Source organism: Cebus imitator, unplaced genomic scaffold (genome assembly GCF_001604975.1).
Source record: "Cebus imitator isolate Cc_AM_T3 unplaced genomic scaffold, Cebus_imitator-1.0 Scaffold319, whole genome shotgun sequence".
NCBI lineage: Eukaryota > Metazoa > Chordata > Mammalia > Primates > Cebidae > Cebus > Cebus imitator.
In genome coordinates, this window is record NW_016107634.1 from 638,982 (window position 1) to 651,593 (window position 12,612).

Sequence of the window (12,612 nt, forward strand, 5' to 3'; positions counted from 1 at the left end):
GGCATGATCTTGGCTCACTGTAATCTCTGCCTCCCAGGTTCAAGCAATTTTCCTGTCTCAGCCTCCCGAGTAGCTGATACTACAGGCAGCACCACCACACCCAGCTAATTTTTGTATTTTTAGTAGAAACAGGGTTTCACCATGTTGGCCCAGATGGTCTTGATCTCTGGAGGTCGTGATCTGCCTGCCTTTGCCTCCCAAAGTGCTGGGCTTACAGGTGTGAGCCACTGTGCCTGGCCAACGACTCATATTTTTAAAATATGAGGTTCAATTCATATTTTTTCCAAATATGTGCAAATATTTTAATTAAACATAAAGAGAGAAAAAAACAGACTTTAAAAAGTATACAGAAAAGGATAACTAACATTGGTTCTCTTGTAAAAACGGAACCTCAGGGAGTCTAATGAAAATGCATCTTTGACCAACTTTTGCTTTTTGAAATTCCTTGTTCAACTTTACCTTTCAGTGTACAGGGAAATGACAGCTTCTGGGAGACGTGTGGAGTTGCAGGATTCCTCAGGAGCATCAAAGGGTCCAGGGGTTGTAGCCTAGCAGTTTCTTGATCTTCTCTTTCTTGGTCTCACTTTCATCTCTTGCTATCACCAAGGAGTAGCCTATGGCGACCTGCTTTGAAAAGATGCCATCCAGAGTCTTCACCTCTTGGGCTGCAGTGGAAGACTTGGGCTCGTGGCCCCTGTAGCCCAATTACCTAAAGGTTGATGATGGCACCCAGCTGATGGTGCCCTCATCGGCGGCCACAATGCTGCTACTCTTCCCATAAGCCAGGCTCTGGATTCTTCAGCCACAGAGGTCCTGCACTGCTTTCAGGTACATGGTGGATTCATGGGAGATATTGGGCTTCCCAGAAAACGAGACACCAATTTCACAGACAGCAAAGGATCAGGCGTAACCAACATGGATCTGGGTTGCCTCGTACCCAAGGAAGTCAAACTCTAACTTCACCAAGTGGGGACCATCTCATCCTTCTGTTCTGAGTGGCCCAGCCAACCATAGCCACCAAAGCCCCAGGAGAAGACTCATTACTCAGAGTCCAGAATCAATGTGTGGTTAGCATCACAGGCCACATCTTTCACAACTGTCACTGGCTGGTGGGTTCTTGACTCTTAGTAAATAGAAATAGACTAAGAATGTGAGATGGGCTTGAGCAAGGCAGTTTATTGGAGCTTTCAGCTTGAGCAGAAGGGATAGTAGCAACGGGAAAGAGACCTGCAGCTAGCTCCCCGACAGCAGGTTAGTTTGGGGTTTCATTTGCTTTGGAGCTCCTCCATGTGACATCATTGCATGTTTGGGGTGGTCTGGCAGTTGCACCTATGCAGTCTCTGGCCACGCTTCTTCATGTGATCCATGTCTTATTAGCATCTTAAATCTCCACCAGGGGTGTGATTTTTACTACTGAAATGAAGCAAAGGCCAGGTTAGGACAGGCTAGGACAGTATTGGGCAAATGCATTGGGGAGCATCTTTTGCAAAGTCTCTGCTGTTAGCTGAGATCCTTGTGCTCAGAATACTCTGTCTCAGATTTGATTAGCCTGTTTTTGTGAAAGGAAACATTTGTGGTTGCGTGGCTGCAAGGTTGGATGTAGCTTTGGTCAGCACAGTGTGTATGGAAAATGGGGACAGGTCCCTGTCCTGCTCTCCTAGTCTCACAACTATAGGGAACCAGCCCCCACATCACCTGTGGGTACCCCGAGTTCAGTGGTGACAAAGGGTTGAGGAAAAGACAGATTAAGAGTAAAAGTAGGACTGAGGGCCATCACTTATTACTGGAGGCAGTGAAGGCCCTGAGCTCTGATCTCTCACAGTATTTATTGGTTACTATCACTTCGATCTATAGGGTAGGGGTAGAGTGATGGTGGGGAGAGGGTGACATGATGGTGGAGTGACTCAGTGAGCCAGAACTGAATCAGTGAGCTGGAACTGGTGTGTCATTCTAAAGATTGATAACAGTGGCAGTTTGTGAGTTTCACAAAATAAGAACATGTGGTTATCTTTAGTCTATTATATGTGCAGCTAGTGGATCACGGGCCTTACAAGGATCCTACAAGTCTGGTTACGTCTTAGTGCTGCGAAGGGGTTTTATGTCCTTGAACACAATGTTTATGGTAACAGAGCCTAGGTCACCCTGCACTGGAACATGAAGCATAGAGAGGCCTTCTACAGTTTATTGTTCATGATTTCTTTTATACATATAACCAGTTTATGTAGGCACACTGTAAACCCTTCCTCTATTGCTGCTTCTCTCAACACACAATCACCTTTGGTACAGGCAGCATCTGCCCATCTTTCATTCTCAGTGAAAGTGGGCCACTCGCCCCGGCACCGCCACCAGCTTGCAGTCTTACACTATTCCCTGTGCCTGGGTCCAAGCTGAGCATATCGAGTAGGTTTTCTTTGCCACCCATTGCACTGAATTCATTTCTACTGGCCATTCTGGTAATTGGCTGCCCGTTGTCCATGATCTGCTCGGGGCTGGGGATGCTTCTGTGTGGCTGCGAAGGCTCAGCTGCCCCATCTTGTTCTCCCCAAATGCAAACGCAGAGCCTGTTTCCATCAAGGCCAAGGTGAGGTTCCGCCCGCAAGCTGCCTACACACTCACTTCCTGGTAGAGACCCTCAGTGACTCTGGGGGCCTCCATTCTCTTGGTGTCGCCGGGTCCCAGCTGCTCCTTCTCATTCTGACCCCAAATCCACAGCTTCCCTTGTGTGGTGATGAGGGTACTGTGCGCAGCACACAAACCCCAGACCGCTATCCGTCCCACAACTTCTGATGGAGATTGCGGTAAGCAGCTTGCTGTTTAGACACTTCCTTTCGGCCCATCAAGTCCTAGTTCATTGCCCCCGAAATCAAAAGCTGCCTCCTTGCAGTTTGACCCTTGAAGTCTGATGCACTCCTTGGTGTGCTCAGGCTCCGCAACCACCGTGCCCCACCGCGCACTTTGTTCACATATGTAGCCATTTGTGCTGTGCCCTTGCCCCCGCCAGGGTCCACTGGAGCTGTCACTTGAGCTTCCTGCCCACACGCTGGGACCTCTGCGCTTCCCTGGCGCACCTGGGCCCCTGTGGTTCCGAAGCCCAGTTCCTCCCAGGCTACTGCCCAGGCTTCGTCCTGGGCTGGTCTCTGCTGGCTGGAGTGATGAGAAACCAGAGGGTAAAAGGACAAGCAACTATTAATAAAAGACAGATAGGAGGGCTTCCTCCCACACCCCCTCCCCTTCCTTTTCTCCCCAGCACCCCCAGCACGCCCCACCAGACCAGAGCTCCAGCCCATTCACCAGATTCACTTAAAGTGTAACATGTTTTGAAACTTGGACCATGTGCCTTCCAAGCCTCAGGCTTTGGTGCTCGGTTAGAAGATTGTGCTGGATGCTTCAGTGTGGCCTTCAGTGAAATCTTTCATAAAGGAACCAAGTTTTGGTTCGAGCTTGGAGTGCAGAAGGCAAAGAGGGAAGAGAATATGGCCTGATTAAGAAAGTCTGATCTGCTTTGAGCTAAATCAGGCAAGCATGTGCCCTGGCAAAAAGGAGAATCTTGCCCCAAGCTAGGTAGTTAGTACATCCAGGGAGGGCAGCCTGAGCTCAAGCTGGGATCCTGAAGAATCCAAACAGAGATGCCAAGGGAGATAAGACCTGCCAGAAGAGATATGACCCGCCAGTAAAAGCCTTTTACCAAAATGCCCCTTAGGTGAGAGAGTAAGCCTATTAGTTGGGCATTACTGTCTAATCCTGTTTCTCATGAATGGGAGGCAGAGACTAGAGTGGAAGAAGCTAAAGTGAGAATTTGGAGACTTCATGTGTGGAGTCAGAAACGTTAAGGCTACTTCAGATTCAGGGAGGATTCTGATTCAAGAAGCAGACATTGAAGTTATCAGCAGAAGCCTGAAATTTTGAGAGTTCTGAGAAATACCAAGTCTTGGAAATATGAGTTTGTTCAATTTTGTCAATCCCTGTGACTGTGGCCTTGGAATGCACACACCTCAACGTGTTGAAGGCTGAAGACACGGGATCATTGCCTGTGCCACTCCAATGCCCTCTCCTGGTGCTGTGTCCTTCACTGTGGATGGGACGACAGCGCCTGAAGGGGGCCCTCCTGGAAAACTGTCAGGGATATGGAACATTTTTTTTTCATGTCATATGGGTAATGTGCTGATGTCGTAACAAGGTTTGAGGGTGGCACATCTCACACGTGCACATGAACACCCAGTCATTATGCTCATGAACTACAAAAATATCAAGAAATATCCTCATCAAGAAACACTGCAGATCCAGAAACATTCCGTGCACTGGGGCAGGATGTCCTTGCCACTCCAGCCTGGTATGTTTCTGTGGACCAGTATGTTTCAAAGGGTGCATGGCATGCCAGAGGTCTCCCCTCCTTTTTAGGGCAGGCTGCATCACTACTGTTGGATCTTTCTACATAGCTGATCAAAGGCCACTGATAAGAAAAATTGATTTGGGTTAAGAAATACCTCTTTGGGGTTGCAAAAGTCCCCAAAAGGTCAAGATTATTGGTTGTCAGTACTTAGGCTCAGCAAAAGATTGACTTGGTAAGGACATTTTTTACAGCCTATGTTAGCTAGAGACAGGAAATCTTTTCTGAGACATGGTGTCTTCGTTTGTAAAACTGATATAACTAAGTTCCACAAACTGGGTAGCTTAAAGAACAGAACTATAGTGTTTCACAGTCCTGAAGGCTAGAAGTCTGAGATTGAGGTATTGGCTATGTTGATTCCTTCCGGCCTGGGGGGAAACCTGTTGCATGCCTTTTGCCTAGTTTCTTGTGGTTGTTGGCAACTTTTGGCATTTCTTACCTTGTAGAAGCACCACCATTACCTCTGTTTCCATCTTCATCTGACATTCATCCTGTGTGTTTTCTGTGTCCAAATTTCCCTTTTTCATGAGGACACAGTCTTGTTGGTTTAGGGTTCACCCTACTCCACCCTACCCCAGTATGATCTCATCTTAAATAATTACATATGCAACGATGCTATTTTATTTATTTTTAAGACTTGAGGTCTTGCTTTGTCACCCAACCTAGAGTGCAGTGGCATGATCATAGCTCACTGCAGCCTCAAACTCCTGGGCTCAAGCAGTCCTCCTGCCTCAGCTGCCCAACTAGCTGAGACTCCATGTGTGCACAACCATATCCAGCTAATTAAAAAATTTTTGTAGAGATGAGGTCTCACTCTGTTGACGAGGGTGATCTTGAACTCCTGGCCTCAAGCAATCCTTCCACCTTAGCCTCCCAAATAGCTGAGATTACAGGCATGAGCCACCACACCTGGCCCTATTTTTATATAGGATCACATTTTGAGGTCATGGGGGCTGGGCTTTAACATATAAATTTTGAGAGGACACAGTTCAACCCATAACAGATAGGAAGCTTGAGAGGGGTGACAGTGAGAGAGAAGGAACATGTAGAAACTTCCATCAGACTTCTTCTTTCCTGACCTTCCTACTGTCTCCAGATCTTTTCCTTCCATCTCTGTTATGACTAAGAGAGGATTGCTTTCCTCCAATTATTAGAAATAACTTTTTGCTGACAAACGGTGGGACTTTTTACCAATGCCTGTCTTAACAATGCTTTGATAGGTGTTGTTTCCATTTTCATCTCTACACTAATCCCTCAAAGTATTTTGAAGGGCTTTGACAACAGAGACCAGGACTGAAGTTCCTGCTCTTTTATAATAGCACCCCCTTTTCTTTCTTTCTTCCTCTCTTTCTTCTTTCTTTCTTTCTCTCTCTCTTTCTTTCTTTCCTTTCTTTCTCTTTCTTTCTTTTCTCTTTCTTCTCTTTCTTGCTTTTTCTTTCTCTCTCCCTTCTTTCTTTCTTTCTTCTCTTTCTTTCTTTCCTCCTTCCTTCCTTCTTTCTTTCACCTCCCTCCCTTCCCTCCTCCCTCCCTTCCCTCCTCCCTCCCTTCCCTCCTCCCTCCCTTCTTTCCTCCCTCCCTCCCTTCCCTCCTCCCTCCCTTCCTTCCCTCCCTCCCTTCTTCCTTCCTTCCTTTTCCTTCTTTCCCTCCCTCCCTCTTTTCTTCCTCTTTCTTTCTTGCTTTCTCTTTTTCTTTCTTTCCCCTGTCCCTCCCTCCCTCCCTTCCTTCCTTTTCCTTCTTTCTCTCCTTCCCTCCTTCCTTCCTTCCTCTTTCTTTCCCTCTTTTTCTTTCTTTTCCCTGTCCCCCCCTTCCTCCCTCCCTCCTTCCCTCTCCCTCTTTCCTTCCCTTCCTTCCTTCCTTTCTTCCTTGAGTAGAATCTCACTCTGTCACCTAGGCTTGAGTGCAGTGGCACAATCTTGGCTCACTGCAACCTCTGCCTCCCCAACTCAAGTGATCCCCCCTAGTAGCTGGGACTGCAGGTGTGTGCCACCACTTCTGGCTAATTTTTGTATTTTTTTGGTAGAGATGGGGTTTTCCATGTTGCCTAGGCTAGTCCTGGGCTCACGTGATCCACCTGCCTTGGCCTCTCAAATTGCTGGGATTACAGGCATGAGTCACTATGCCTAGTGGCACCCCCTTTTCTTTCCTGTCTTCCCAGTGCCAAATGTACAGCAGGAATTCAATCAAAGTCCTTTTAATTTAATTGGCTTCAGATGATTCTTCCCCTCCCCCAACTTAGAAAGAGAATGGAGATTCATATGATGCAACAAATCATTATACTTTATTATTTCTTGTGAACAAAATATTTTCCAGAGGGCAGTGTTGTAAATAGTAATGTTGGAATCAGTGAAAACAATCAGTAGAGATCAAATTTTTAAAAGTGATAATTTCTCAGAAATGCATGTCTTGATGTCATTGAACATTATCTATAAGCTACTGATCTCGGGAAAACATAACTTTTGAAGAACTGTCTCATCCTGTGACAGTGACCTAATGTGAATGATTAAAATATATTTCTGTAGTTGAATTGAAAATAGATATATCTCTATTGCTGAATTCTAGTAATCTAACTCACTCTTTAAACTGGACATACAGTAAAATTACCAGTGTTCTTTTAAACTTGCTACTTTCTCAAAATTTATAGAAGCTATCCCAGTAACACTGTTAACGTCTTAAGTACAATAATCGTATAAAGCACCTTCTTTCAATATATTTCCCAAAGTTTCCTTTTTAAATCCCTCTTTTAAAATAGCCATCTGAGAACTATTTTACAAGTCAGGGTTTTATTTGTGTCTGTTGGTTGTTTCAAGCCTTTTCACATAATAGTGGTTTTATAATCAACTTAGGTAAGACTGATCGTAAGTTGTGTAACTATGCATCACCGGCCATGTTGACGCTCAGGCCCTTTAAGGATGCAAGAGAGATCCGCTTAAGTTTTCATTCTTCAAGCTGGATAAAAGCTAAACAAAGATACATTGGCTGGAAACAAACAATGTTGTGATGGCTTTGTTGACCACTGTGGTGTTTAGCTCTGTTTGAAGACTCTTCTCCAGGTAGACCTCTCTACTCAAGGTGGAGCAAATCATTTCCTTGTTAATAATGCACGTGCGGATCTTATCTTAGCTCTGTCTGTTTTATAACCAATGATCCAAAGCCTCAAGGCCACTGCCAGCACACTGCCACATGTACTTTGTTGTTCTGTTAACTCTTAAAGAACTCAGATTACCAATGGTACTACCCAGATTCATGAGTTACATGTTCTCACACGTTGCCTTTGATGCCTTTTCTGAGGTCTAATTTTTTCTGTCTGGGTCCTAGAAGATATTGATCTAAAAACAAATTAGTTGATAATTTCCTAAGAGTTATTTCAACAGATTTTAATATTTTTACTTCAATGTGACTAGTTCAAAGTCACTGACACCACACAAACGTTAAACACATTTCCATCATTATTTCACCTCAGGATGGTAAAACCGCTTTCATTTTCACATCCAGGGGACTACCCATCCCACAGTCTTGGCACTAGTGGGAGCGAAAAATCTGTTCAGGAACACCCTGCAGTCAGTATTCCTCATGAAACGGGTATTCAGGATGATCACGCCACCTGCCAAAACAATTCCCCCACAGAAAAAAGTTCACTCCAAAATTGCACAGCTGTATTTGCCACTAGCATCCTTTGAGAATTTCACTGACCACCTCCCCTCTCCTATTCATTCATCTACTGTTTCTTACGTGCTCTCCTGTGTTTTCCCTCTAGCCAGCACCTTTTCCTGAAGCTCTGGACAGCCCCCTGGATGTAAGTGTGTTGAAGGAAAGTTGGCGGCCACCACATCAACAGAACAGAATCCCCAGAGGTGAATCATGTCTTAGGCACGTCATGTGCGCATGCCCCTTCCCTTCTCCCTCCCCCTTTCCGCTCCCTTGACACTGGCTGCCTGTTTCTCCAATGTGTTACATAGGCATTTCTCTTTGAAACTCTTATTATCAGTGTCACCCTCTGCTGATCAGCATTTTTTTTAAACAGATGGGGTCTTGCTCTGTCACTCAGGCTGGAGTGCAGTGGCATGATCATAGCTCACTGCAGCCTCAAACTGCTGGGCTCAAGCAATCCTCCTGCCTCAGCCTCCAAGTAGCTGGGACTATGGGTATGTGCCACCACGGTTGCCCAGGCCGGTCTGAACTCCTGGGCTGAAGCAGTCTCCCTGCCATGGCCTCCCAAAGTGCTAGAATTACAGGTGTGGGCCGCCACACCCAGCCTCATCAGCATTTTTACTTGCCCCTCTCACTAGACCTTCCTGTGTGTTGAAAGTTTGAGATCTAGAAAGGTGGTGAGTAGCAAAATAAGTTTCCTTCATGATGATGATGATAGTGAATTAGCTCTTAAATAACAATGGTAAAATGGTCTGTAAAATGTCTGGAATGTGTGTGTTCCTGGTTTAGTTTTCTGCATGCACTGTAAATGAAAATGGAAAATACTAAGAGTCTCAAATGTAAAAAACCAACCGGACAAAAAGCTGATAAAAAATCATGGCCAAGCATCCCTAAATGATACAGTATTTGTGATTAATGGGGCCTAATTTTGGTTTCACCCTGCTGATTTTTCTAGTTATTTCCTGGTAAGAGTTATTTTTTCCCCTATGTTGCTAGAATTGCTTTTAAATATGTCAAATGTCAAACTGAATAATGTCACCAACTGTCTGTAAAACAATTAGTACATTGGTGGATTGATTATATGGATTTTTTGTTTTGTTTTGTTTTGTTTTTTAAGAGAGACAGGGCCTCACTGTTTACTAGGCTGGAGTATGGTCATAGCTCACTCAAAGTCTTGGGTTCAAGTGACCCTCTCACCTCAGCCTCCTGAGTAGCTAGGACTACAGGTGTGTGGCACCACGATGGCTTATTTTTAAATTTTTTACAGAGATGGGTCTTGCTATTTTGTTCAGGCTGATGTTGAACTCATGGCCTCAAGTGATTCTGCTCTCTTAGCCTCCCAGAGTGCTGGTATTACAGGTATGAGACACTGCACCTGGCTTCTCTTCTTAACCATATGCTATTGATTCAATAGACATCATTTATCTTCAAGAGCTATTAATTAACCTATCATTGTTAGTTCTGGGAAAATATCGTTTACGTGTTTGTGTCTACTCTTTTGTTACTCTTTTGTTCTTGAGGCTGGGTGGTGCCTTTTGATGTCAATTTCCCCCCTGGAAATTCTCCACTAGGAAGATGTTTAATTCAGAAATTCAGTAACAGTCCAGTCAGTGTACTTTCTGATGAAAAACAGTGGGATTAATAAAGTAAGTGTCCAAACTATATGAATCATCTTAGGATTTTCTGTATGCTCACTTAAAGATTCAAGATGAAGATGACTATTCAGTTGATTTGAAGAACTGGAAAGATTAATAGAGAATGATTAAGAAGAAAGAAATGCATGTGTGTGTGTATGTGGGTATATATATGTGTGTGTGTAGATCTGTACACACATATATAGAAACTATACTCTTTTTTAAAGGGCCTGTAATAGTTAGAGAGTAAAGAGCTACTTCAGTTGGTTAGTTGAACCTGACATTTTAAAGGAGTATTTGGAATTTTGCTTGTGGGAATAGAGCTAATAGGTAGAGCTAGAAACAAAAATCTTATAGGCAAGAAAGTGTTTGTCTAAAACTAGGTTCTTGGTTTTCTTTCTTTCTTTCTTTCTTTTTTGAGGTGAAATCTTGCTCTGTTGCCCAGGCTGGAGTACAGTGGTGTGATCTCAGTTGACTGCAACCTCCACCTCCTGGGTTCACGCAATTCTTCTGCCTCAGCCTCCTGAGTAGCTGGGACTACAGGTTTGTGCCACCACACCCAGCTAATTTTTGTATTTATAGTAGAGACAGGGTTTCACTATGTTGGCCAGGCTGGTCTCGAACTCCTGACCTTGTGATCCACCTGCCTAAGCCTCACAAAGTGTTGGGATTACAGGCATGAGCCACCGCACCCGGCCGGTTCTTGGTTTTCAACCTGGTGCTTTTTTTACAACATCATCATGCCTCTTTTTCAAAAATTTTTAAAATAACTTTGCTCTAATTTGTGCATCACTTTGATATTTAGGAATAAATAAATAAGTTTCAACATTTGTGCTGTTGTTGTTTTAGCATATGTATGTAATGAATTAATTCTCCTCAAGTTCTTTAACTTGCGTGCCTTAACCTAAGTCACAGAATGCCACACATGCCAGGACCCTTCTTTTTGGTGAGAGTGTAAAGTTGTGGAAGGTCCTGTAGTGGATGTATTTCCCTCAGGCCTGTTAACATTCAGAACATGTGGCCCACCATGCGTTGCCTTGGTGCTATGGACATAGGTCAGGGTTTATATGAGACTTGTTGCTTGACACATGACTATTCAACACTACTGGCCAGTACCCCATTAATGATCCCCAGACTTACATGAGCAATTGTACAAAGCGGACATTTTTATTCAAGTCTTCAATATCCTTCATTTCTTCTTCAGTGAGAGAGAAGTCAAAGATCTGAAATCATGGAAATAATAGAACATTTTTGGAGGTCAAGCTAGGGATTAGAAAGTGGGGCCACCAGTGGGAGCCTTTCAAAGATGCATGACTATCTCTGCAAATGTCTAAGAGGAGTTAGGCTGGTGTTGGGGGGCTGCCCACTGATGTGACGCTGGATACTCTGTTCTGCCCTATGTCTTCAAGACCATCTTTCTGGGGACATCTTACAAGAAATTCCAAATGTTCTGAAACCACAAATGTTAATGAAATCTCCTAAAATCTCAAATGTGAAGAATTCTTACTTCTGTATGAGATGCTTAGCTTTTGATTCTGAACCACTATCTTACACTTATAAGATTCTGTCTGTAAATATGCTTTTTTGTTTGAGACAGGCTCTCATTCTGTCGCCCAAGCTGGAGTGCAGTGGTACCATCTTGGCGCACTGAAACCTCCATCTCCTGGGTTTAAGCTGTTCTTGTGCCTCAGTTTCCCAAGTAGCTGGGGCTGCAGGCACCTGCCACCATGCCCAGCTAATTTTTGTATTTTTTGTAGAGATAGGGTTTTACCATGTTGCCCAGGCTGGTCTCAAACTCCTGAGCTCAAGTGATCCTCCCACCTTGGCTCTATAAAAGTGCTTCAGTTATAGGCATTGGCCACTGCGCCTGGCCTAATTTGCTTTTTAAACAAACTTTTAATTTGTTTTGTTTTTAGCTTTTAATTTGCTATGTTGAAATGATTTCTCTCATCATTTTGATGTCTCTTCTACCTTTTATTCTAATTTTCATTGTTTTATTTATCTTAGCTTTCATACTTTATTAATATTCTGGTTTATAACTGTCTTTTATTATCATTTATATATTTTATTTTCACTTTTATTTTTAACATTTGGGTTATCTGTATATAACCTATCTTCTCTTTATTATTTTATTTCTATCCTTTAACTTTTATTTTAATATATTTAATGACTAATAGATTTTAATTATATAAGTAGTACATAAATATATGGTCTTTGCAAAGAAATGAAACACTGTAGAAGTACATAGACCTACATGGAATAAATAATGAAAGTCTTGTCACTCATCACCCCAGTCTTATTTCCCTTCCCAGATATTCCTCCCGAACACTACACACATCAAGAGGAAAATGCACTCATTGGACCATATCTTTATAATTCTACAACTTTCCCTTATTCACATAATATCATAGTGACCTCAGTGATGTTTCTATCACAATATGCAACCTGACTTTATTCATTTCATCATGGTATTCATTGTATGGGGGAATACAATTTACTTAATTATCCCTCCATGGATTCTTTCCAAGTACTCTTTTCAGAGAACCATTTTAAAAAATGATTTATTGTCTAAGTATTGGCATTTATGAGTTTACATAAGGAATCAAAATTTTGCACAATATAAAAATGAATGAATTGCCTATAAAATGAATCCTTACCCAGGCTTCCTTTTTGCTAAATGCTAGTCCTGTCCTTTAAGTCTTGGTGGGTCAGCCTCTTATCCAGTAAATATATAGTGTAACCTAATGGCAAAGTGAGGTTGCAACTCTTGCAAAGATGCAGGATTTTATTCAATCGATGAAAATGATCTTGGAAAATGATCTTAGAAAAATATAATTTGTTCTAATTATAGGTATGATCTTTTTAAAAAAAGAATCCTGCACAGTTAAAATCTACTTTGATAGACATATCAAAAGAGCATGACTTGAAAACATATTAAAGAAT

At 43.0% G+C, this 12,612-nt stretch overlaps 1 protein-coding gene, 1 non-coding gene and 1 pseudogene across 3 annotated transcripts in view; all 3 read right to left on the reverse strand.

Annotated features, from left to right (window-relative positions):
* Positions 1-525: 525 nt before the first annotated feature.
* On the reverse strand, positions 526-7,273 carry LOC108286464 (annotated as a pseudogene). The gene is made up of 4 exons (XR_001817931.2): positions 7,267-7,273; positions 3,573-3,645; positions 2,266-3,144; positions 526-1,096 (listed from the first exon to the last, which is right to left on the reverse strand). The product of XR_001817931.2 is annotated as a protein RCC2-like (transcript).
* On the reverse strand, positions 4,144-4,247 carry LOC119467698. Its single transcript, XR_005196291.1, has one exon. It is a non-coding gene; the product is annotated as a small nucleolar RNA U13 (small nucleolar RNA).
* Positions 6,651-12,612, reverse strand: part of AKR1D1 (aldo-keto reductase family 1 member D1) — a 44,696-nt gene continuing 38,734 nt past the window's right edge. The window contains exons 8-9 of the mRNA XM_017504294.2: positions 10,810-10,892; positions 6,651-7,988 (exon numbers count right to left, since the gene is read on the reverse strand). Of these exons, the coding sequence (XP_017359783.1) occupies positions 7,946-7,988; positions 10,810-10,892 (126 nt within the window). The 3' untranslated portion in view covers positions 6,651-7,945. The remainder of the gene's footprint in view (positions 7,989-10,809; positions 10,893-12,612) is intronic.